We start from the raw sequence: 25,916 nt of genomic DNA on the forward strand, positions 1-25,916 counted from the left end.
AACTGTTAGGAAGATTAAATGTCTATTCACTGAACTATTCAGAATGAGTGTTCATGTCATTTTGCAAATTAAGTTTGATAACTAATCAACCTAAAGAAACATAAAAGTATATTGTGCCAACGTGTCATCTACTCAAGAGTTTTATCAAACAAAAAACTCAACTTGGGAAAAAAATAGAGACTTGGAATGAAAGAAACAGAGAAACAGAGAAACAGAGCATATGCTTAGCATATGTGAGGCTCTAGGTTAAAGCTGCAATGCTAAAAATAAAAAAATGTAAAATATAAAAAATAACAGGAATTAAAGAAACAAAGAATTATTGAAAATTTACTTTTAAGAAATATTTTCAAAATTATTATATTTGAATTTATAGTTTCCTTTGAGCATATATATGACTCTTAGATTAGCTAGATACTTTTCTTTCAAAAATGTGTCTGTAAACATGCCTGCGCGCGCTCACACACACACACACACACATATGAGAGAGAGAGAACCAATCAAATAAAGGAGATATAAAAGGAGTGAAAGGAAGATCAGTAGAGGATGGAAAAAGAGAAGGGAGGGGAGGAGAAAGGGGATATAAAGGCTTAAGTCGATTTCCTTATATGTAAAATTTTGTCAAAAGAAAGCCACAGGCTATTATAATGCTCTAATAAAGTGTATGCGTGCATTTTATAAGTGGAATCTTGAATTGTTTGGTAAGTGGAAACTTGAATATCTTCTTCAATATTCTCATTTAAAAATAGATACCAAGAAAGAAGAAAAACTAGTAACAATGTTAAATATAAGTGCAGTAAAAACATCAGACTGTACAATGATAGGGAATCTTATGTGTAGTTTCATGCATAGGGTAATTTGGAGAACATCCAAATGTTCTCTTTAGTCATATTTTTCATAGAATTTATAACTTTATTGCTAATTTTGTATTCTAGGTAAACATTTTCTTTGCTCTTGAAATGATTTTTATTGTCATTAATTAACCTTTTGTCATTTAGTCAATACATAGATATTCAGCAAACACTCTACAAAACATTGTTAAAAAAAATGAATGGGAAAATTACTCTCCCCTCACTGAGGCAACAGTTCAGTGAAGCCTGAAAAAACTGTGTACATACCATATGCATAGCATCTTGTGTGAGTTTAAAGGAAGAAGAAATAGTCTCCCCTGAGAAATGGTAATGTCACAGGGAGAGATTTTCAGTAGGTAGGAATTTTAAATGTAAGATTTAAAGAAATCTGTTTGAAATTTAATCCTCAAATTTTACGTGCTATTTATGGAAAACATTTTCTCTCAAATAATGTTTCTATAGTTGTCAAATGTGTTTTAGTTTCCTACACCATTTGAGAGAAAAGAAAGTAGCTATTAATTTTAACACAATTCTTTCTGAGATTAAAATAGTAATAATGTTTAAAATTAGAATGATATTCTCAGAGTTCTTTCCCTACTTCTCCCCTCTCTTGGCTCTATGGCCTCTATTTCTTTGTCTTGGTGATAGACAAAAGTCATACCTATTAACTTTCATTTTCAAATTTTAATGTCCAAGTAGGCTTGCATAAATATACAGCAGTGCCCTCTACTGGACAGAAGCCAGTCAACTCATGTAGAGAATCCTTCATAGGGTAGGAGGATGTAGGCCATATTAAAGGAAACTCAATGACCAATTTTTTTTTTAATTTTTTTTTAAATACAACCTCATATGACTGCTAAAAATAATATCAAACTTTGACTTGACATATTCAAAAGTTTACCTTGACCTCTTACAGGGGCTAGAAAAGCTTGGTCTCCAGTATGAAGAGGAGGGTAAGCAAACTTCTTACTTTCTCCAGGAAATTGTATTCTGTGGGAAGTGAGTCAGTCCCTCCTTCATTTTTAATCAAAATGTTAATTTTGTTAATTTGATTTACTTTTATGTTGTCCTTCAGTGGAGCAAATACCATTTCGCTTCCCAGGTAGCCAAATTTGGTGGTTGTCATTACAACTTTAAGGACATGAAATTAAGATTCTTGTTATGGGAAATATTACATCCATTGTAGTATTTATAATTTTTGGCAATTTACTATTCAAGAAGGATATGGTTTACAGCAAGACAACAATATAGTTTCAAGTTCACCCATGTCTTTTTAAATAGCACATTTACATCCTGCCCATGGATATTTAAATTTTTGCACATGTTCTGCATCTTTTTTTCACAGAAATAGGAGTTCTGTTCTCTTGTTTAGATTTTTATTTGCCTTTAATTATGAAACTTAATACTAAGCAAATTGGTTAGACAAGATAAATTATGAATATTTAAATGCAAAATTAAGAGAATAAATGATATATCAAGGTTTCAGGCTCAAAAAAAAAGTTTGGAGCTTATATCTGCCACTGAACTTTTCAACTATTGAAAAATAGATTTGATGACAATTTTTGCAGGTTCAATCAAAAACTGTTAACTCTCAAGAGAAAATAGAAAAAAATGTTCTAGACAATTTTGTTCTATTAGACAAGTAAATGTGTGGTTGCTGAGGGTATGTTTCTAAATTGAAAACTCCAATTGCTTCTTTGAGTGCTGAGCAAACCTCAGGTGTAGCAGAGTTGATTTTTACTGCCAAAACATTTCAAATTGAATAACAATAATAGTGCTAATTATATCGTCTCACATTTATATGACATAGTTCATGGATTCCTTTCACATATGTGTATAAAAGCATATCTAAATACTCCAAAATTGTTTTTATACAGATTTTCCATAATACTATATGGTAAAACAATCTGCTGACAGTCCCATCAAATAGAGGAAATAGCAACTGAGTTTTCTGTGACATTGTTAAACACAACCCTAATGAGTTTACACTTATGTCATTCTAACTCTGGGTATTTTTAAGTTACATAACCATGTATGACTTCATTGTTTAATTCGAGTTGCTAATGAAAATGTCTTACCAGAAGCAGTGGTCAATACTGGACAGGATTTGGATTAATCTGACCTTCTATTAGAATGATCGCCTTCGTAAAACTATTGGAATCAAAAACAAGAGCTTTATGGTAATGGATTCTCAGACACAATCTTAGATAAGTCCAGAGTAAATGCACATCAGTTTTCAGATGTGTTTTAGAGAGTCTTAAATGCTGAGAAACGTTATTGTGTTAACAATGAATAGTGAATAGGTATAGTTCTGTGATGTTTTCTTATTCTAAAACTACAGTTAATTAAAACAGTTGTGTGAATATACTGTATACTTTGAAATTATACTTCTGAGTATCAAAAGATTTTTTCCTAATCATAGGAAGCCTTTAAAAATAATGTACATTAGATTAGATGAATAAAGTTTATGTGTCTGTGATTGCAATGGCTTCTTCTTGTTGTCCCCCTTAAATTGTGGAAATAAGTAACTGCTCTGTTGAATGCTACATAATTCATATTCAAGGTAAAATCAAGCTAAGGGCCTTGTTGAGAAAGAAACCTGTTATTTTATTATGCATCTAAAGAGTTTCTCCAAAATTGGGCAATGAATAAGTCAATTTGTTATTATTAATTATAATGTAAATTTGAAGAATGGTGAGTTCAAAAATAACTAAATTAGTAAAAGTGTCACTGATTTTTAACTTCATTGATATTGACAATGATTTTAATTCTTCATTATTTAAATTTTTAAAAGGGCTTTGAAAATTAATTTGATAACTGTTTTGGTTCATTCTCAAATCATTCTTCTCAGTAGGAATATCCTTGTGAACTAGAAAATCTATAAATATGCTTTAAAAAATACTATTTCATTCTTTATGAGAAAATAAAAAGAAAAAATCCATTATCTTCTAATCACATAATTCAACTGCTTAGATTATTTCAGTAACCTCTAAACATTTTAGTATTGTTATAAATATCTTAATTTTATAAATATGCCCATGTTTGGAAGAAAATAAACTACAAACAATTTTCATATTTTAAATCTTTAAGCAAAATAGAGACATATGTAGTTAATTTTATTTCTTCTTTGTTATATCACTCTTATCAAGGCATTGTTCACTTTCTCTATAATTCCAGCTGAATTTAGATGTAGAAGCAGAATTTTGAATTCATATCAGTCAGACTACTTGGAACTTAAACTGGAGTGTGAATATAATGCTAGCACTTTTAAATTCACCTTGTGCATCCAGGTACACTAGTCATCATGCGTTGGTCAAGTTATTTAAAATATGTGATTCAAAACCTAGTCTTAGTCCTAAATTTCCAGTAGACTGGTAAATCCTATCTTGCTTTCAAAAAATAATAAAGATGAAGTTTAATGTGTACTTCATCTGTACCAAGTATTTTGTCTGGTCTAAGTACTTTATATGTATTAGCTCTTCACATTCTCTCTCACAGCAGTCCTGTGAGAATGTGTTATAATTCCTCCTGGAAAAATAAGGAATCGTAGGCATAGCAAGAATGAGTGACTTATCAAAGATCTTGGCAATGTTTAAATTCAGTTTACTGTAGCTGGGGATGGTGGCACATGCCTGTAGTCCCAAGTGGCATGGGAGGCTGAGGCGGGAGGATCAAGAGATCAAATCTAGCCTCAACGACTTAGCAAGGCCCTAAGCAACCCCGTGAGATCCCGTCTCTAAATAAAAATATAAGAAAGAGCTGGTGATGTGACTCAGTGGTAAAGCACCCCTGGGTTCAATTTCTGGTATCCCCTCAAAAAGTTTACTGCTCAAAGAAAGCTCTTATTATATAAATATGTGGCCAACACAAAATCCCCTGTGTATGTCCAAGAAAGTATTCTATTAAAGAAGTATAAGTTTCCAGAGACTGAGATTAGCACAGGGCTCACTGTCTGTTCTCTTGTTGATGCACCCAGCAACCCTGCTGCCACCCTTGTAGTCAGCATGCCCAGTACATCCTAGAGCCCATGTTTTCACGCACATGGATTCTTCCTACACTCAATTTGCCTAAAGTCTCTTAATGTACATGTGTGGAGAGGGAGAAGTTGCCTGTTTAAGACAGATGGAGTCTGGACATGGATATTATAAAGATTGCCAGGATCCTTAAAAATACTGTGGCAACATTGCCTCTTCTCTTACTTTGTAGATGAACTACTGCTAGTTTCTCTTACAGTTATCCTCAAGGTCTCCTTATTACAATTCTGGGTACTATGAGATTAATTGTGCCTCATGTATGCATTTATGAACACTTTTTATATTAGCAAACATACCTGCAAATGTTTGATAACAGATTATTCATCAGCGTTGAAGAAGATCAAAGCAAGAGGAAAAGTGGTTTAGTAAAAGATTTCATCACCTATGAAGATTAGAATTGGGCTTAGAGGAGAATGTTGAATTTAGCTGGAAGGAGAGGAAAGGCATTCTGAAGACATTTTAAGTGGGAAATGCATGAATAAAGACTAGGTTTTGAGTAAGTGGAATTTTAAGACTTAAGAATCGTATTTAGCAAAGTATTAGAACGTGCAAATGAGAATGAGACAAAACACAGATCTTAGAAAGTAGCCCAAGGGAACTCAATGCAAGGATCAGCCCCAAAAGCTAAGGGGTGATCTTCATATATTAACAGCTTGCACATATATTTCCCAATTTTGATTCTCAAATCATAAGTAAAATTGATGGTCTATGAAATTGTGGGGTTTTTCTTTTGTTGTTGTTAAGATACAGGGGGACACTGTGCTGCATTATCAGTAACTGAGTTTAAAAAGTACAATTTCAAGGAAAATGTATTAGGGCACACTAGGAAAAATGAGAGAGAATTCTTGGTAAATAGGGCAGGTTTAATTCACAGATGACTTTGAAAGACGGCCAAGGATGGACCTTTATTGGAAACACAAGAGTCATCTTAGAGTCATCCTAAGATAACGCCTACGTTAGTCAATAAGGCAATATTTTGAGTGCCCATAAAAAATATTACTAGATGCCAATTGATCACAGGCTCTTAATTTACTGTACTTCTGCAAATTCAAAATTTTACCTTGATTCTTGGAAAATTGTGTTTGCTTAAGACCATTATTGTTGTTTATACATTATTCTATAACCATGATCATATTCAAAAGTAAAATTGATTGGAAGCTGCCTGAGAACCTGAGCTATCTCTTCATTATTGTGGTCTCCAAAACAAGATCTCACATTTATTTAGTGCTCAGAAAGGATGTATTTTAAATCTAAGAGCTCAGCTTAAACATTAAAATAAAAGGTTATATGTCACTTAGATTTTGTAAAATTACTATTTTCTTGTGTTTCTTGGAATATTGGACTCAATAGGCTATAAGAATAATATATATCTATAAAAAAGTTTGAAAATACTACTTACCTGATTTAAATTTTATTTGTGTGCTTAGCCTCAACTCTCCTCAAATGCATGTGCACATAATATTTGACAGATGAGTTTAAGAAGTTCAAAGAATCTTTGAAAGTCATCAGTAAGCCTGGTTAAGAACTTTTGTTCAGTTTATTTGGGGATACTAGTAGAATGGAAGATAGTTCATACATTGATAGATAAATCCTATTTAAGTAACTTTTCAGAAAGTATGTATAAGGATATGAGACTTCTGACTTGGTGTTGATTGTCAAATGTGATCAGATATAAATTTTAAATTTATGGAATGATATTAGTTTCTCATTTCCTTCAAAAAATCGGTACAGCTAGGCACAGTGTCACACACTTGTAATCCCAGCAGCTCAGGAGGCTGAGGCAGGAGGATTATGAGTTCAAAGCCAGCCTCAGCAAAAGGGAGGTGCTAAACAACTCAGTGAGGCCCTGTCTCTAAATAAAACACAAAATAGGGCTGAGAATGTGGCTCAGCGGTCCATTGCCCCCGAGTTCAATCCCCAGCACTGCCTCCCCCAAAATCAGTACAGATTTTGATTGTTTTAAAAAAAGGAATGATCACCCTAACTGGGAAAGAAATACACAAGAATAGTGAGGCATTGAGTGAAAAAAATTTTATGTCTACTCCAAAAATAGAGAATCAAACAATAAGAATTTGTTTTATTATTTTTTAAGACTGTGATTGTGAAATTAGGATTTGTTCAACTTTATTAACAATATTATAGTCATATTTCATATTAAAACTCTTTAATTTTTTAAAATTTTACCTTTTAACTTTTTTCTAAAAATGTCAGTTGTAAGGTATAAAACAAAACTTACATTCTTAGCAAGGAGGATACGTTTGGTGTTTTTGCCTCAGGCTATATTTCCAAACCAGGAAGTAGTTTTCAACACACGCCCCTCCCCTACCAAAAAAAAAAAAAAATGATCCAGGGAGACTGCAACACCCTACTGTGGTACAAAGTCAACTTTTCCAATTAAGGACTTATAATTGCAAGTAAGGGGCTGGAGCTATAGCTCATCTAAAGGTTGGGAAAAAAGAACACAAGTGTTTACAACAATTTTCAATTTCATTTTCTTTGAGGGAAGAAAAACATGTTACTAAGTACATGTACATGGTTTATCTCCATGTTTTGACCAGAGCCAGCAGAGAAAAATTTCAGATATGCACTATGTCAATAATTAAGCCTTTACTACATAATTTACATTCTTGCTCATGACCTTTCAATGGCTTAAATTCCTAAATAACTTCTCCCCACAATTTTGCAAAAATGTGTAGTTAACCAGATCCCATGCAAATATTATGCCAATTACTATTTACGTTATTTATGGTAGTTTATTTCATTATAATTATTGGACAATTAGGAATAGTGTCTACATCATTCAGCTTTTACTGAAACCTTAACACAACTTGGATAAGCTCCCCTTGTGTCCTTGGCTCATCTCGTATCCATGGTCAAAATAATAGAAATCTTTTATCTCCTTGGAAGTCCCTTCCAGTTCTTATACTCTGTAAATCTCACTGACATTATTTTTTTTTTGCATTTTTCCTGATGTAAGTTTTTCATCTCCTAGCCTTAATCTCTTTTTATCTGAAATTTATCTTCAATAAAAACTGTCCACTCATTGAGTTTCATTGCTTTTTATTATCATAAATAAGGCTGCTTTTAAGTAACATAAAGTCATAAGGCTATGCAGGCTATTCAAAATATATGCTAAAATGTTGGGCAATGACAAACAATAGTAGCATTATTAGAAGGGAAAACTTTCAAAGGACTTATTTGGAGATATAAATTATGATTCAACTATAGGAATATTGTTGGAAGTCATTCTAAAGTTCATAGGTAAACTTTATTTTATATTATTTCACTTTGTATTGAACAATTGCAGAAAATCAATCATGCTTTTAGATTTTGGTTCTGTTCAACAACACTTAATTCAGTACCAACCATATATAAAACACGAGTGTAGACACTATGGGGGTAAATTCAGCTTTTTCACTAGTGTAGCAGATGAGAACTTTAACACTTATTCAGATTCTACTAAGCAACCATTTTAGGAACCCATATGATAACTATCATATTCCTTTGTGTACTTTACTATCACTATGATATGTACTTATTAGATTTTTATGATATGTACTTATTAAAATTTTTATTCAATTGCCTCTTGGCCAGATGTAATTTCTCCTCAATAGATAGAGAAAAGAAATCAATTTTGTTATGTATAGTTTTTCATTTTTTTATGAAAAAAAAATATATTTACAGGAAACATTTTTATTAAGGAAGTTCAGTTTCAGGTTTTATCAACCCAAATCTTTGGTATATATTAGATTGCTTCTGACCCAAAATTTTGATTAAAAGCTCCCCCTAATTTAGTGACCTAATATTTTATTTCTAATCTTTTTTTTTCTATAACATTATGATATAAAAGTTAACACTCGTGCAAATAGTACTTGTTAACTCCAGGAATCTCTACTATTCGAAAAAAGCAAAATAATAATTATTTTTTTCTTGTTTTACTTATTTCTTACATACATGACAATAGTAGAGTGCATTACATTCATAATATCCATTCACAGCACAATTTTTTATAACTCTGTAGATAAAGTATGTTCACACCAAATTATGCCATTGTACATGAGCTCTTATTTTTTTGCACACAATTCTTAATACATTTTAATACCATCATTTATCATATCTCTATTTGTATATAAGGTATGCTGACACCAAATTCACATCTTCATAAATGAATTTTGTATAATGATGAGGGTCTTCTTCCACCATCCTAGATATTCTCCTTCTCTCTCCCTTTCCCTCCCACCCTTATTCCCTATCTAGAGGTAATTTTCCTCCCATGCTCTCCCTCCCTACTCCATTTTGAGTCACCCCCCTTATATCAGAAAACATTTGGCATTTGTTTTGGGAGGATTGGCTAACTTCACTTAGCATTATCTGCTTTAATGCCATCCATTTCCCTGCAAATGCCATGATCTTACTATTTTTTAGTGCTGAGTAATATTCCATTGTGTATAAATGCCACATTTTTTAATCCATTCATCCACCAAAGGACATCTAGGTTGGCTCCACAGTTTAGCTATTGTGAATTGTGCTGCTATAAACATTGATGTGGTTGTGTCCCTGTAGTATGCTGTTTTTAGGTCCTTTGGGTATAGTCCGAGAAGAGGAATAGCTGGGTCAAATGGAGGTTCCATTCCCAGCTTTCCAAGGATTATCCATACTGTTTTCCAAATTGGTTGCACTAATTTGCAGTCCCACCAGCAGTGTATGAGTGTACCTTTTTCCCCACATCCTCGCCAACACTTGTTGTAAAGCAAAAGAATTATAAAAAATAATTCTACGTAACTTTGAAGGATCAGTAGATGTATATCAAACCTACTTTAATTTCAATTATTGTTTTAGATTTAGAAACAATAATAAAAATTATCTTGATAATAATGATCATGATATAATTTGCAGGATTTCTATTTTTTGCCAATGTAGTTGAAAATTCATACATATTACTCAATTTTCAGAATAATCATTGGGAAGTACTTAATACTGTCCAAATTTTATAGAGGTTTGAGAGACTTACTAAATTATCTAATGTCAGATATAGAAGGAAAAATGAATTGGGATTTGAACTTGAGGGAAGTAGATTTAAGTGTCAGAAAACAATAATCAAAAATGGTCTTGAGTCTCAGAAAAAGTTTGCATTGTTTTCAAGGTTTTAGAAGAACAATCACAGTATTTGGGGCAGGCACATACTATGATCAGAAACATGACTAGTATGGAATTTTGGAGCACAGACTTGCCAGGTCTGGGAAGAAATTAGGCAGAGAGAGAATTAAGTCGGTCTATGTTTATGGGTATGTAGGAGGTAAAACTTAGAGCATATTGAGGCAGGCTTAAAGTTGTCAATACCTGTAGAACATCCTAGGAGATTTAATTTAGGATGTCAATTTTAAAGGTCTAAAGGTGAGAGCAGAGATCTGGGCTATTTTTACAAAAAGCCAAACAATCAAGCCCGTGTCTATGAAGCTTTGTTTGTACAGAGGGAAAAAAAATCGAGGTATTGTTTGTCATGATGAAGGCAAACCAACTTGTTAATTGAACAAATTTTCACTTTTCAGCTAGTTGCTTTGGCAGCTTGTAGACACACAACCTTGTAGTCACTGCTCATTAGGGTATAGGAAATACAGCTCCTCACTCTCCAGGGAGGCAATGTGATTCCATACACCATGGTAACCAAGGAATGAACACTTTCAAGATAATATAATTAAACATTATGGGAAAGAATAGATTAGGGTTCTTTGTGACATTTGACTAAACATGCTAGCAAGCAAAAATACACAAATGAAGGTCACATTTGCAATTATTATAAAAGTGTCTACATTTTAATTAGGTAGCTGATAAATGTCATTGAGCCTTAACCACTGACCAACTGTCATTCTGAAAAAGAAGAAAAAAAATGTCACCACAAAAGTGAGAATTTTTTTTGCATTGTCATGAAATTTAAAGTTTTAGGTGCAATAAAGTGTATCCAGCATTAAGCTAAGTGTTCTTAATGACCGTCTCAAAAGGAGAAAAAAAAACCTGACAGCATGTGAGATGTCACTAATATTTTTTAAGCATTGTTTTGTAATGCAGTCTGCCTTTACTATGGAGCCAGAGTAGCCTGAAAAGGATCTTCTTTGTGTTATTTAAATGACTTTATTTTACTTGACTTCATTCTTTTTTTAATATGAACTAAACATTTACTTTCACCCTTTGAAGCATCCAACCTTACTAACTTCTGACAATTCTGTACCTGATAAAAGGATGAGGGTGTACTTCAGTGGTTAAAACCCCCCACCCCGGGGTGCAATTCCCAGAAAAATAAAACAATAATCAATCAATCTTAGGCTAATATTAATTCCCTACTAATTTTTGAAAGTGACAGAGGGAAAAGTAAGTACCCCTGTAGGGTTAGTTGGCCAATAAATCTAAATTCAGTTCTTAAAGTAATCATTAGTAATTTCAAGAGACAATTCTAAATAAGATAAATGAAATCACAAAGAAAATAAGAGTTAATTAAATAATAATAGTCAATTAAATAATAAATTAAATAAATAATCAAATCAAATTAATTAAATAATAATAAATAATAAAATAATAGTTAATTTATTTTGCTGTAGTGTTATTTTTAATTATCAATGGTATTAGTATACAAAAATCTACTTCAAGGGGAAAAAGGAAAATGAAGACATGATTTAAAGAAAAAATGTTTAATAAAGGAAAATAAAATATGTGACTACGAATCAAAATGTAAATAGTGTTGAAATGAGTTTTACTATATTTATAGAATTTTAAAAAGATAATATTTATTATATGGTTTCTAGGGCCAATTATCTATAATGTTAAAAAATATATTATACTCTATGATGCTAGCAGGGGTATAAACAACTTAAAATTCCTAGAAAAATAATTCTAGCAAAAACTATTTTCATGTTTAAAAATTATCTATGATGATAGACTAAGGAAATGAATGACTACAAATACCATGTGCACAGGGATATTTCCACAGCATTATATGACATGTAAATTCATCTAATCACAGGGATATAGTGAACTTATAAAAAACACATAATAGGAATATGATGTAATTAGGAAATACTCCTGAAAGACCTTTTTAACATGACTAAGTAATCACAATATAAAATGGAATTAGAAAATTACTTGTGTCAATTGATCCAGTTTCCTTAAAACAAAACAAAACAAAATCTGCCTGTTTCTGTTGATATATCTGTGTGTAAATGAAATAAGACTACATTAGAGTTTGTTTTGGCAAAGTGCTATTTCTGGATTGCAAAATCAGAGATCATTTTGATTCTACAGTGAACATATATTTCTTTTTAAAATAAAAAAAATAATAGTTCATGGGAAATGTAAGATATCACCCTTTCTTTTCATCCTGAACCCCACAACATCCTTCCTAAGGAAAAGACTTAAGAAAGGGTCACTTCTGACTCAGAGGGCAAAATATAAGAAGTAAATAGCTGAGATAGACACAGATTCATAAAGATTTCATATTCCTTTGAAATTTGATTCACATGGAAGACTTTTGGCTGGAGAAGTAGGACAGTTTATGACCAGTAGTGGAGAAATAGTAGTTCCAACATTGAGGATTTGTTTCTGGAAAGAGGATTTGGCTAGATACTGAATGAGTGTCAGAGATGGGGCAAATGATGGTAACAGTGACATAATCAGCTTACAATGCTTTATCCTGCTTCATGTCTTTGTTTCAGCTTTACTAAGTAACTGGATCAAATGTGCTGTCCTTTTAGTAAACAACACCACAACCACAACAAATGAGTACATTTAAATTGATTAGCAGGTATCTTATCTGTTAAAGGAGCACTTGCCAAACAGCCAAATTGTCAATGAACAATTTTCATTGATAGGTTTTCTTCAAAGAAATTGCTAGTAGTTGTACAATTTCCCATTTACTCTGGTATGTGCCTCACTACCCTTTTATTCCCAAGGGCAAAGCTGTGGGACTGCCTTTGAAGAAAAATTGTCATATAATGAGGTCATTTGAGGGCTTTGATAGCTAACTCCTCTTGTAGGGAGTCTTTGGCAACCTTTTCATGTGCAAAGTAGCAAAATAGAAATCATAAACATATTTCCAATGTGCTTATTTCCATTTAAGAGAAATGACCAAAGTGCAATTGAAATTCCATCTCTCCTGCCAAGCACTATTTGTTTGGTATCAATTGCTTCTTTTTAGATGCTTCCACACAAGTTACCTTGAACAGTAATCCCATTATATACCTATTTCACTCTCCCTTTAATATTTTGGGTTGTGGCATTAGCATCACTGTGAGACTGTGATCAATGGTAAGACAGTAACAAACAAATCAAGATGACAAGCATAAGATTTCTTTTAATGGTAAAGTATAAAGAAATCTATTTGCTCAGAGCAGTAATACAAAATGCATACACCCAAGGAGGAAAGCACTACTTGCTTGAATCCTATGGATTTCCTTATGTAAGTCTAGAGCTAAGATAGTAGCCAGGTTGAGTAAGGCTTCAGCAGTCCTGAGAAAAGCTTTCATTTTCTTAATAGAGAGTAGTGTTGGACCCTCTTACTGCTACACATAGCTGTGAACTTCCAGAAAGTATAAAAATAATTCCCATACATCCTGAATAGGAAAGAACTACACATTTCTCTAAAATAAACATATTTTATCTGAGTGGCTCTGACTCTAAGTGTTTTGTCCACATTTTCTGATTATAATGTGATTTCTATGAAGTTTATAGTATTCCCTTCTTGGTTTATAAAAATTCTTTGAAGTCAGAAATTGCATATTTTATTGCTTTCTATATTTGCAGTTATCTTTCCATATGGGATATCTTATAGATAATCAAAAATTATATGTATTGAATAAATATTAAATCTTGTATTGCATTATGTATACATATGCCCAAGTACCATGATTATTTTAGTTATCTTGAACTCCACTGATGTAATTAGCCATTCTGAATTCCATTTGGAAATCTGCAATTGGCTGAGAGTACCTATGTCTTGGAGATTCTATAAACAATCTGTACCATACCAAAGGAAATGTGAGCATATTAAAATACTCAATTTATTATTTATAATACTTCTATAATGTAAGTGTAATGTGCCTAAACTACAATTTCTAAACTTGTGGGAAATATATTAATGTTTTAGCTTCAGTTTTTATTTATAAGTATAAGCTGTTTTAAAATTTAGCAACAAATAATATCTGATCTGTTATAAACAGAGAATCAAATCATATAAGTTATTATTATCATTACAGAGTTAAACTTCACTGAAACCTTTAATTATCCAAAACAAGAGGGAATTCTTTAATCACTAATTTGGTTCTACTTCACAACTAGCTCCTGCCCTTATTAATTTCCTCAGTGATTCATATTTGTATAATGAAGAAATATCAATTTAATGCAATCACAATTCATGCTTTGGGTAATTTAAAGAGATAGTGCGTAAATATGATAGTTTTAAAGACTTTTAACAACCACAAAAATACACAAAAGAAGAAAACTATAAGAATATTATTTTTAGTAAAAGCATAAAGTATCCAGTTTAATGTACAACATTTTAAAAATATATCTATACAAATCACTAAGTATTTGCTATATAAAAAGGAAAATAAAGTTCTCCAAATATTAAATCATTATGACTTCAAAGATAAATGGTATATCTTTTGGAGAAAGAGTGGCAGAAATCTTTTTGAACTATGTTTCTTTTTACCCTTTTAAGTATGTCTATTTTTCAATCTTATGCAAAGAACACCAGGAATGCAGTGCTGTTAAATTTTCTTCTTCTATGTTAGAACTATTTGTTATAAACTTCACTTTATATGCCTGACTTTGGTGCTTTAAAAATGGTGAATTTCATCCTGTGCATATACATTCTTGCTCCTGCAGCTAAAACACTGTAAAGTTTACACATAATACAATTTTTGAAGAAAATGCTGAGTTAAGACATAGAATGCATATGATTCTGGCTATTTCAAGCTCTCCTCTGCCATAGATTTAGAAACCAAATTGAAATAATGCACTTTATTTATAAATTATTAACCATTTCTAAATATGCTTCACATGACTGGCTTCTCTGAGGTGTTACATCCATCCTTGCAAGCTTCATAAAACAGTAGCAGCTAAAGTTGCACAGTTAACATTAATCCTCATCAAAGAGAGGACAGCCTTAGCAATTACCCTGAAAAAGGTCAGATATCAAATTTCTTTATGCTGACTTTGATCCAAATTGAGTCACACTGCAGGCTTGGAGATTGTATGACTTTTGCTTTTTCTGTACACTGTCATCAGTATGCACGGCTACTCTCATCTTGCTTGACTTATGAGTAAATGAATAATCATTAATATTCTTAGAAGTGCTGCATATCACTTGGTGTTTTAGTTTATTTAAGATCAAACTGGCATTATTGAGAATGAATGAATTTATATAAGAGATTCATCATTTCGTGAATTTTTGTTTTTCCTTTCCCATCTACAGTTATAAAAATTAACAATGTTATATAAGGTGCTGACAGAAAAGATTCATATCCAGTATTCAATAGTGATATACTAGTTGTATGATAAATATTTTAAAAGCTTTCAAGGTCTTTATAGATATATTTTTTATACTTAAGAATATAAATAGAATTCTTAAGTTTAATTGCTATCAGAAAATTTAGGGATATTTAAAATATGCTAAGTAAATATTTTAAAATAGCCTTTATCATACTGACATTTTATTTTGTTTTACTTATTAATATTCCCATAAGAAGTTCTAGCTTTACATATTCTAATCCACTATTTCATTAATATTATTTGCATTCAATGGTAATGTTATCTATAGCGTGACCTTTTAAATAATGAAACAGAATGCTATTAGTTTTAACACCACAAGTGGTGGCAATGTCATTCTAACTTAGTAGACTATGGTTTTACTAAATAATATAAGTTCAGTGGTCCCAGGGTCATTTGATTAGGAAATATTTAATGAAGGCATTAATATTTACTCCTACCCATCTTCCAGCTGGAATTTCATGGTATGAGAGCACCAGGTTAATTGAGTTTTATCAAAAAATCTTTTTGCCACTTTAGAAATAACTGTAAGGCACATTCCCTAAGGTCTGATCTATATAAAGTAAGAAAATAGAAGAAGAAATTAGTAACAAATTACTAGATTCTTTTGACATTTCAGTCTAGATATTCATTAAAACATTGAGGAGCTAAAGAAGATTTTCTCTGAAAAAAAATAGAGTGGCTCTTCTTTCCATACCTGCTTAGGAAAGTGAAGTAAAGATGAGTGGATTATACTCTGACCAATGAAATCACACGAATAAATAAGTGTTAACTGATAGTTTCTATCAGTGTCCAGATATTTTTCCCTTAAGAATTTGCTAATTGTAGTATACTTACTCGGAAAAAAATTGAACGTTCTCTTTCCATTACCCACCCTTGTAACTCCTCAGGGTAAAATGTATATTAAAATTGGGTATTTATTCATTTTTTATATTTATTTTTTGGTTATAGGTGAACACAGTATTTTTATTTTATTTTTATGTGTTGCTGATCATCGAACCCAGTGTCTCACACATGCTATGCGAGCGCTCTACCTCTGAGCCATAACCCCAGTCCCAAAATTGGGTATTTATATTACCATTTCATGACCTAATTTCAGATGGAAGGGGAAGCCAGTTATACTTACCAATGGTAATAAGGTAATAACTAAACTACAGAATATAATACAGAAAATAGAGCTATCATTTATTGATTTCTCACTTTAAACCAGGCATAGTTCCATTTGCTTTATACATACTATTTTGTTTGATCTCTTTAAAAACCTATAAGGATGAACCTATCATTCCCCTTCCAAAAGCAAAGAAAATGAGTGATAGAACTATTCCTGTACTAATAAGGGCATGGAGCTATTATGAGGCATAGTCCAGATGTAAATCCATGCCATCTGCATTGCAAACAGATTACTGATAGCTTCTCTCACTCAATAATCTCAATCTAAAAACTGAGTAGCCATGGCATGGGAGGAAGATGTATGCCTCAGAGCTTAAAAAAGAATTATTCCCAAGACTTGAGCCATAATGCCAGCATAATTTAGAAAAAAAAAAAGTTGGTAAGTTTCTTCTCGAGGCTATCTTTTTTTTTCTTCCCCATCATATGTGTCATACTTCCTAGATTTATATATTTATAGAATAAATTCATTTGTGTAATGCTCCTCCACTAATATACTAGCAATTGATAATCTGCTACCAATACACCCAGACCGTAAATCCTGTGAAGCTAGGGGCCTCATGACCTTCCTTTGTGGTTTGCTCAATTCTGTATCCTGATTCTTAACCCAATGTAAGAACACAATAAGGAGCTATTGAAAAACTTGATGAATGATGAATGATAAAGGAATCCATTAGGGAGAAAATAATGTTTGAGTTTGCAAAAAGAAAACTAGGAATTATGTCTACAAAGAATCCAGTCCTGAGCCACTCAAGAGTGCCACTCAAATTTCTATCTCACTTGGCTTCTTTGAAATCCTGGGCCCAGAACTTAGAACTTCCAGGTAGAATTCATCAGGGAAGGAATGTTTTTGAACAAGATCATTTAAGGGGTCATTTAGATTGAAAAGAGTTGTCTCCTAGGGTTAACTAATCTTTAAAAGTTTAGGAGACAAAGAGATAAAGTGCTGGTAAGAAAAGAATGAAGATTTGAAGTTATGGTCTCTGGAAATCATGAAGAAAATGTTTAAAGGGAAAAGAGATGATAAACTCTGATAGGTCTGGTATAGTGAAAATTGATCTTAGATTTAACAATTGCCTGGTCATTTTTAATGTTGAAAAGAAATGTGGCGTGGTTCAAGAAACACTGCTTGGAATAGACTCAAGGGTGAATGGAAGGAGAGGAATTGAATGCATTGACCATACACAACTCTTTTCCAGGAGAATTGCTGCAAAGGAAAATAGGCAGAAGGAATGATAAAGTCAATAATTTCCTTAAGAAAAAGTTAAAACAATGTTTATATTGTTATGGGAACAATCTAGCAGAGATAAAAATTGATGTTAAAGAAATAGGAATTTTGTGAATTCCTCTATTTTCAGGAGTAGTAAAGTGGGATGGAATAGGATCCAATGCACACACATAGACAGATTGTTCTTTAATAGATGCTCAGTTCTTTATTTGACACACAATAGTGAAAACAAGGCAAATTGTACATGTATACCTATAGATGGTAGGCATGTATGAGGGACTCTCTGTTCTGATTGCTTCTATTTTCTCAATGGAGAAGATCAAGAAGGTAGGCATGTGAGGAGATGATAAGATGTAAATTTTTTATACTGAATGCATGAAAGTAAATAGACTCAGAGATGCAGTAGCACTTGTGAGTAGAAGCTCACAAGGGACTTTGAGGTTAATGGTAATGAACTAATATCTTTAAGCATGACACTGTGTTCTCTAGCTACAGATTATGTCCGTAGTTGGAATTAAATTAGTAGGAAGATTTTTAGCCTTTGAAAACAAGGTAGGGTGAAAAGTAAAGGTATTTTGGTTTCAAGTGAATGACCTCCAACCCGGAAGTTACTAAGGAGAGGAGAATATGGGAGTGTGAAAAGGCATTATGATCAATAGGTCGTAGGTCTCAAAGTAGTTGCTATCATAGATAGTATTGTTAAAAACAGTGCAGGAGGGGGAGGTAGAAAGAGACTGTACAATAAGATCAACAAAAATGCAAATTCTTGAATTTAAAACTAGGAAGGAGGTACAGTTATTTTTCACTCTTAACAGATGCCTGCATTTGTTGAGTTAATGTATCCCAAAGTTGAAGGCTAAGCAAAGTTCTAATTGAAACATACTTTCCCATTTATTTATGCTAATATATCTATTTTATAGATCTCAGGATCCTAGAACCTGAGCGAGGAATAGGGGAACTAGAGATGTCATAGTAAAAACTGATTAAACATATTTCTGAGAAGTGGTGTGGCAAGTTTGAATGATTATCCAGGGCACTCAGACCATGAGACTGAAAGAAACCACAGGAAAAGGCCTGGGCCTGAATGTAAATAAAATGGATATGACAGTGTAGAGGTTCATACTCTCTCCAGAGCTTATAAAGTCCCCTTCACCCCTTGGCTCTAACCTCCCTGCACATCTTCCCCACACTGTGTGGAGCAGGCTGTGCTCTGCTGTGCATCCTCTCTCTGCAGGTTTAGCCTCTGCACTTGGTCTCTGCCCTATCAGCTATTTCCTTATCCGTGTCAAAAGACTCACTTTCTTTTTCTTCAATGACACTCTGCTTTCCTTCTTTCCTGTCCAGGTTCAACTTTGGTTTTTCTCTTAAATGTTGGTGCTCCCCTGAATTCCATTTTCATTTTTCAACACTCCATTTCTTATTTTAAATACTTCCTTGGCAAACTGACCCATCCTAATAGTTTCAGTAACCCTTTATTCAAGTACCATTTAATCATCCCTCTCCTGAGACTGAACTCTCCCTTTCTTTGGCAGAATGTTATAATTACAATTCCCAAGGTGTTCTTCAAGCTCTCCACCTTTCCAAACCAGAATCCATGGCTCTTCACCTCCAACATATGCCTTTTCCTGAATGCATTGCTTTTCATCTTTCAGTGGCTAGACCATGCCTAATTCTTGTCCTTTACTTTTTTTTTTCAGTCTATGTAGTCTGTAATCTTTCTCATTTTCTTTCCATACATATTACCATCTTCCTATTCTTATTAACCTTTGCTTATCTTATAGCTTTAGGCCCTTGAATAGTGTTTCTGCACTGTGTCCTATTACAATATGGCACTACAGCCAGAATGGACTCTGAAACTTTTGCCATTCCCCTTTCAGAGCTAGACCATATTAGCATGATACTTAAAGCATTTTCATCATTTGGTCTTGCTTAATTATCCAGCCTTCCCGCTGTGCCCAATTTACTCCCTCATATTCTGGGCTCCTATTTTAGTTCACTAAGCATGTCATGATGCCTTTCCTTTACAGGTGTTCATAAATTTTCTTTCCTTTGACTGGAATACCTTTCTTCTCTGCTGTGGGCTTTTCTTAGCTGATAGATAATGGGCTCTCAGGACTCTGTTTAGATAGAATTTCCTCTGGAAATCATTTTCTGAGGGTCATCCACTGAATGAGAGGAATCCTTACCCATATCAGAGAGAGCCCATAGTTCCTTAAATCATTTTTCTATTACAGTAGATTATAATTGCTCTATATATGACTTTCATTTCCACTGGATTAAAACTTCTTGAAGATGGAGGCAATATATTATTCACCTTTGCGTCCCTAGTATTTGACACATGATTAATTCTCACTACATGTTTGTTGAATGCACAAATGAATGAATTGCCAGATTTCTAGTAACAGCTTTAGGATCCCATTAATTGATAGAAAAGCAATCACTGTTGCAACAGATGCAACTGATTACATAACAAATGAAGCCCTAGTGTGGAGAACACAGCCAAACTGCCAGTTGGCTCATCTCTATTGACACAAATGGCATAAATCAATTTCTGTACCTCTTGGAGAGTGAACCTAAAGCTGTTATTATACATAATTACAACCATGATAATGATTCTAGCCTTTTTAATCTTCATTATGGTCCTCTGGTTTTCTATGAATTATCCCTTTCTAGCTTTAAGAACTATAAAAAATAACCTCATATTATTTTAATTTTAACACTAGCCTGGCATGGTTCTTTTTCTCTTCTCTATTTTATAAATGATCAGAGCAAGCAGTTAAAATACTAAGTAGCAGACTGGGCTAGAAATAAATAGGTTCAGAAACTACAACTACAAACCACTTTAAAGGAAAACTCATTCTCTTTTCATTACCTTACACCTCTAGGTGCCAAAAATTGCATTTAATTCGAAGTTTTAAAGGAGATTTTATGTCTACCCATAATCTATTCTCACATAGCTTGCCCAGGAGAAGTTAGCTCTTTTCAGTTAAAATTGATCCACCTTTCACCAGGCTTGTGCTTGAACAGCAAAGACTAAAGGACATGAATCTCTTAACAACTCCTGATGGTCTTGAACTACACATATCATACTCATTTTAAGTGTAGAAAACATCTAAAAATATACTTTATAGAGTTTCAGAGAACTCATATTTACAATTTCACAGTGCAGAAGATGTTAAACTTAATTTGATGCTTAACACCTAACCTGTTATTTCCAAATCACAGAAATGCTTCTAGAATTCCAAAATATCTTTATGAAGAAGTGTAATGATTCTGAGTAGTTTTAATTATGAGAAAGCTTACTGAAAAAAAAAATTACTTGTATCTTACACTAAGTTAGCAATCACTAAGATCAAATGTCAGATACCTTCAACAAAATTGACTGATTGCTAATAGGATTTTTATGACCAGCAAATTGTCTGGTTGAATTGATATTAGACATAGAAAAAAAATCCCTCTCCTAATTGCTCTTTAATATTATAATTTCTATGTTTTTTTAAAAAATTAATTTATGCACCTAACTTATCTTCCCTGTGAACAAGAAATAAATTAGTACAATCTATTCCAGGCACTATGCACACCTTTTCTAAGCAAATACTTTGGTAATTAAATTACAGACAAAATATTCTCAGTAATCAATAAAAGTAGGAGCTTTATAATAATATGCCACTTGATAGTAGTAAGCTTTATAAATTATACAACAAAACATACAAAAGAAATTACATTCAAATTCTTTTTATGTACCATAGTTATTTTGCTTTTCTAGTTAAAAGTTATAAATTCAAGGTTATTCTAAACTTATGTGCTCCCTTAGATATATTTCCTATGAAATTATAATTTATAGGTGATGCAGACCCAATATATTTAAAGAACAGAAGTGAGATTATTTTTTCTTCCCTCCCGTTATTTTTTTAAATACCTTTATCTTATTTATTTTTATGTGGTGCTGAGGATCAAATCCAGGGCCTCACACATGCTAGGCAAATACTCTACCACTGAGCCGCAACTCTAGCCCCCTTTCCCTGCACCCCTATTTTTAACAATAAAAAGAATCTGATCTAATGTATGTGGGATGAATATTGTTTCAGTGTTTTTAATGAAATATTAAGGCAAATGTATAAGGCTGATTCTCAAACATTTCTGACTAGGAAAGTAGAAGGCTTGAAGTTTTGCATGCCCTTGTTCCTTCCTTTATTGTCTTCTTTCTTTTGCTTCCCTCCATCACTATGTTTCTTTATTTGCTTTTTTCCCCTTAATATCTTTTTTTTCTTATAAAGTCCAAAATTACAATCAGTAGGACTTTCATAAATGTTTTTTATTCACACTGTAGTATGAATTTGTTTGCAGCTCCAAGGAAGATTTTTAACCATATCTGTGTAGAAACAAATTTTATTTTTTAAAAAATAAATAGTCTCCTTAGAACTCACTTTTTATTATTGTTTTGTTTTACAGAGTATTCTGAAGCTCCTCCTGGTCTCCCTACTTCACAAGCAGCTTTGCTAAGAATTAAGAAGAGCTCATCCTCATCTCTCTTTGGTTCCAAGGCCAGACAGCGATACAGCAGCCCTTCCTTGGGAACACTGAGTGTCTCTTCGCCCAGCTGGCGAGGGGCAGCTCAACACTATTATTCTCCCATCAGTCTTTATCATTCCTCAGATGCCTTCAAACAAGATGGTAAGTGTCAAAGAAAAACTGCAAAGATGGAGTTAAACAGGCCAGGAATATTTTATTTAAGACTATAGGAATAGGGGTAAAGATGGCTACAATAGAAGAGACTGAACTTTTCTGTGCTATGACTAAAGACAGTAGAGTTTCTAAGAGGTATGATGAACTGGAGGAAAATTAGAAGAGTTTAGAGGTGAACTTGGTCAGCCAGATTAGGCTATCTGTGTTTACTGGTGCTTTTTTAAATTGATTTTTTTTAAATAAATGACAGCAGAATGCATTACAATTCTTATAACACATATAAATCACAATTTTTCATATTTCCGGATATATATAAAGTATGTTGACACCAATTTGTGTCTTCATACATGTACTTTGGATAATGATGTCTATCACATTCCACCATCCTTGCTTCCCCTGATGTCTCCCTTTCCCTCCCATCCCTCTGCCCTATCTGGAATTTATTCCTCCCATGCTCCCCCTCCCTACCCAACTATGAGTCAGCCTCCTTATATCAGAGAAAACATTCTGCATCTGTTTTGGGGGGATTGACTAACTTCATTTAGCATTATCTTCTCCAAAGTCATTCATTTACCTGCAAATGCCATGATTTTATTCACTTTTATTGCTGAGTAAAATTCCATTGTGTTTATATGCCACTTTTTTTTTATCCATTCATCCACTGAAGGGCATCTCAGTTGGCTCACAGTTTAGCTATTGTGAATTGTGCTGCTATAAACATTGATGTGGCTGTGTCCTGTAGTATGCTGTTTTTAAGTCTTTTGGGCATATAAGGAGAGGGATAGTTGGGTCAAATGGTGGTTTCATTCCCAGATTTCCAAGGAATCTCCGTACTGCTTTCCATATTGGCTGCACCAATTTGCAGACCCACCAGCAATGTATGAGTATACCTTTTTTCCCCACATCCTCGCCAACACTTATTGTTATTTATCTTCATAATAGCTGCCATTCTGACTGGACTGAGATGATATCTTAGAGTAGTTTTGATTTGTAATTCTCTAATTGATAGAGATGATGAACATTTTTTCATACATCTGTTGATTGATTGTATATTCTCTTCTGAGAAGTGTTTGTTCAGGTCCTTGGCCCATTTGTTGATTGGGTTATTTATTTATTTATTTATTTTTGGTGTTTAGCTTTTTGAGCTCTAGAGATTAGTGCTCTATCTGATGTGTGAGGGGTAAAAATTTGCTCCCAGGATGTAGGCTTTCTGTTTATCTCACAGATTGTTTCTTTTGCTGAGAAGAAATGGTTTAGTTTGATTTCATCCCATTTATTGATTCTTGGTTTTAATTCTTGTGCTATAGGAGTCTTAATAAGGAAATTGGGGCCTAATCCCACATGATGAAGATTTTGGCCTACCTTTTAGATGCACAGTCTTTGGGTTAGGTCCTTGATCCACTTTGAATTGAGTTTTGTGCATTGTGAGAGATAGGGGTTTAATTTCATTTTGTTGCATATGGATTTCCAGTTTTTCCAGCACCGTTTGTTGAAGAGGCTATCTTTTCTCCAATGCATGTTTTTGGCACCTTTGTCTAATATAAGATAATTGTAGTTTTGTGGGTTAGTCTCTGTGTCCTCTATTTTGTACCTTGGTCTAACAGTCTATTTTGGTGCCAAAACCATGCTGCTTTTGTTACTATTGCTCTGTAGTATAGTTTAAGGTCTGGTATAGTGAGGCCAACCTGCTTCACTCTTCCTGCTAAAGATTGCTTTAGCTATTCTGGGTCTCTTATTTTTCCAGATGAATTTCATAATTGCTTTTTCTATTCCTGTGAGGAATGCCATTGGGATTTTGATCGGATTTGTATTAAGTTTGTATAGTGCTTTTGGTAGTATAGTCATTTTGATAATGTTAATTCTGCCTATCCAAGAGCAAGGTAGATCTTTCTTCTTTGATTTCTTTCTTTAGGGTCCTTTCGTTTACACTGTATAGATCTGTCACCTCTTTTGTTGATTTCCAATTATCTTATTTTTTTTAGGTTATTGTAAATGGGATAGTAGTCCTCATTTCCTTCTCAGAGAATTTGTCATTGATATACAGAAATACTTTTGATTTAGGGTATTGATTTTATATCCTGCTACTTCGTATCATCATCAAATGGTGCTAATTTAAGTTCTTCTTTTCCTATACATATCCCTTTAATTTCTTTCGTCTAATTGCTCTGGCCAGTCTTTCAAAAACCATGTTGAAGTTCAACTCCTACCCTCTCACAGAGATTGTGACCCTATAATTCTCAATGACTGCACTTCAAGTGGATAGCTCTCAGGTCATTGAGACAGACATTGCTGGTTTGCAAAAAAGGTAGAGATTGGGAGATGATTTATGTATCAAAGGAACTGAGAATGAGATTGCAATTTTAAATTTGTAAAAATTAATGTTTTAAAATAAAAAGACATTCAACAGACTACAATAAGGAAAAAAACTGAAATTGATCAAGAAGAAGAAACTACTGTTGAGGTAGTTGGTCATAAATATCTCTTCAATTCTAAATTTCTCTCACATATTTTAATGCATTTAATTATTATTTAATTATACTCAATACCAATCATGATTTAGGATTAAGACTAAATATTGTATATTTTTATAAATAAAAATATATATTTGGCAATTTAGCAATGAATATCAATAACCTTAAAATAGAAGTGTGATATAATCCAATGGTTTTATTTCTAGGTGTATATTCTGTACAAAGAAATAATAAACAGGGCACACACAAGTATATGTATATATTTAGCATTATTTATGAGTGTTAAATAATAAACAATGTCCAACACTAAGATATGGGTTAATTTAAGGACTACTCTGTAGCTGTTAATATTAAACTCTGAAAAATATTTTCTAGATTTTCTCTAACCCTGTCATTATTGAATATACAGGAAAACAAAATAGGTATTAGGTTAATTAATAGCCATGGGACACAATAGCCCTTCATTATCAACAGGCTCTATGCCAGTCACTTACATAGCTTATTTCATTCAATTTCTTCAACAAGTATGTGTGGTAGTGTATATTGTTACTATATTCTACAGAAATTGAAACTTGTGGATAGGTGAGTATTTTGCACAAGTCACACTGCTAATAAATAGTATACCCAGTTTTCATTTACATGTCTACTCATTTTAATAACAGTATATGTGGGCTACATTTCAGTTATAACTGATGAAGGATTAAACATGTCAAGAAATATTTGCAAAAATTAAATTACTTGAAAAGATTTTAATGTTGGATATTCAAATGTCAAATTGGATTGTGATGCTAGGAACAGGCAAACTCATTTCCTGTGATTATATAACTTGTTTCCAGTGGCCCCTCCATAGTATTGGCATTGAAATTTTATTTATGCACAGTGTTAGCACTCTAAATATGTTTTATTTACCAAACTATATTTAAACTCAGAATAAATATTAGAATTT

At 32.8% G+C, this 25,916-nt stretch overlaps 1 protein-coding gene across 3 annotated transcripts in view; it reads left to right on the plus strand.

Moving 5' to 3' along the window:
- Cntn5 (contactin 5) overlaps window positions 1–25,916 on the plus strand; it is a 1,189,809-nt gene that overhangs the window by 691,934 nt on the left and 471,959 nt on the right. For all 3 annotated transcript variants that reach the window (XM_078046906.1, XM_040285131.2, XM_078046907.1), the window contains one exon: window positions 22,266–22,487. In XM_078046906.1, coding sequence (XP_077903032.1) covers window positions 22,266–22,487 — 222 coding nt within the window. The remainder of the gene's footprint in view (window positions 1–22,265; window positions 22,488–25,916) is intronic.

This window comes from Ictidomys tridecemlineatus, chromosome 4 (genome assembly GCF_052094955.1).
Source record: "Ictidomys tridecemlineatus isolate mIctTri1 chromosome 4, mIctTri1.hap1, whole genome shotgun sequence".
NCBI lineage: Eukaryota > Metazoa > Chordata > Mammalia > Rodentia > Sciuridae > Ictidomys > Ictidomys tridecemlineatus.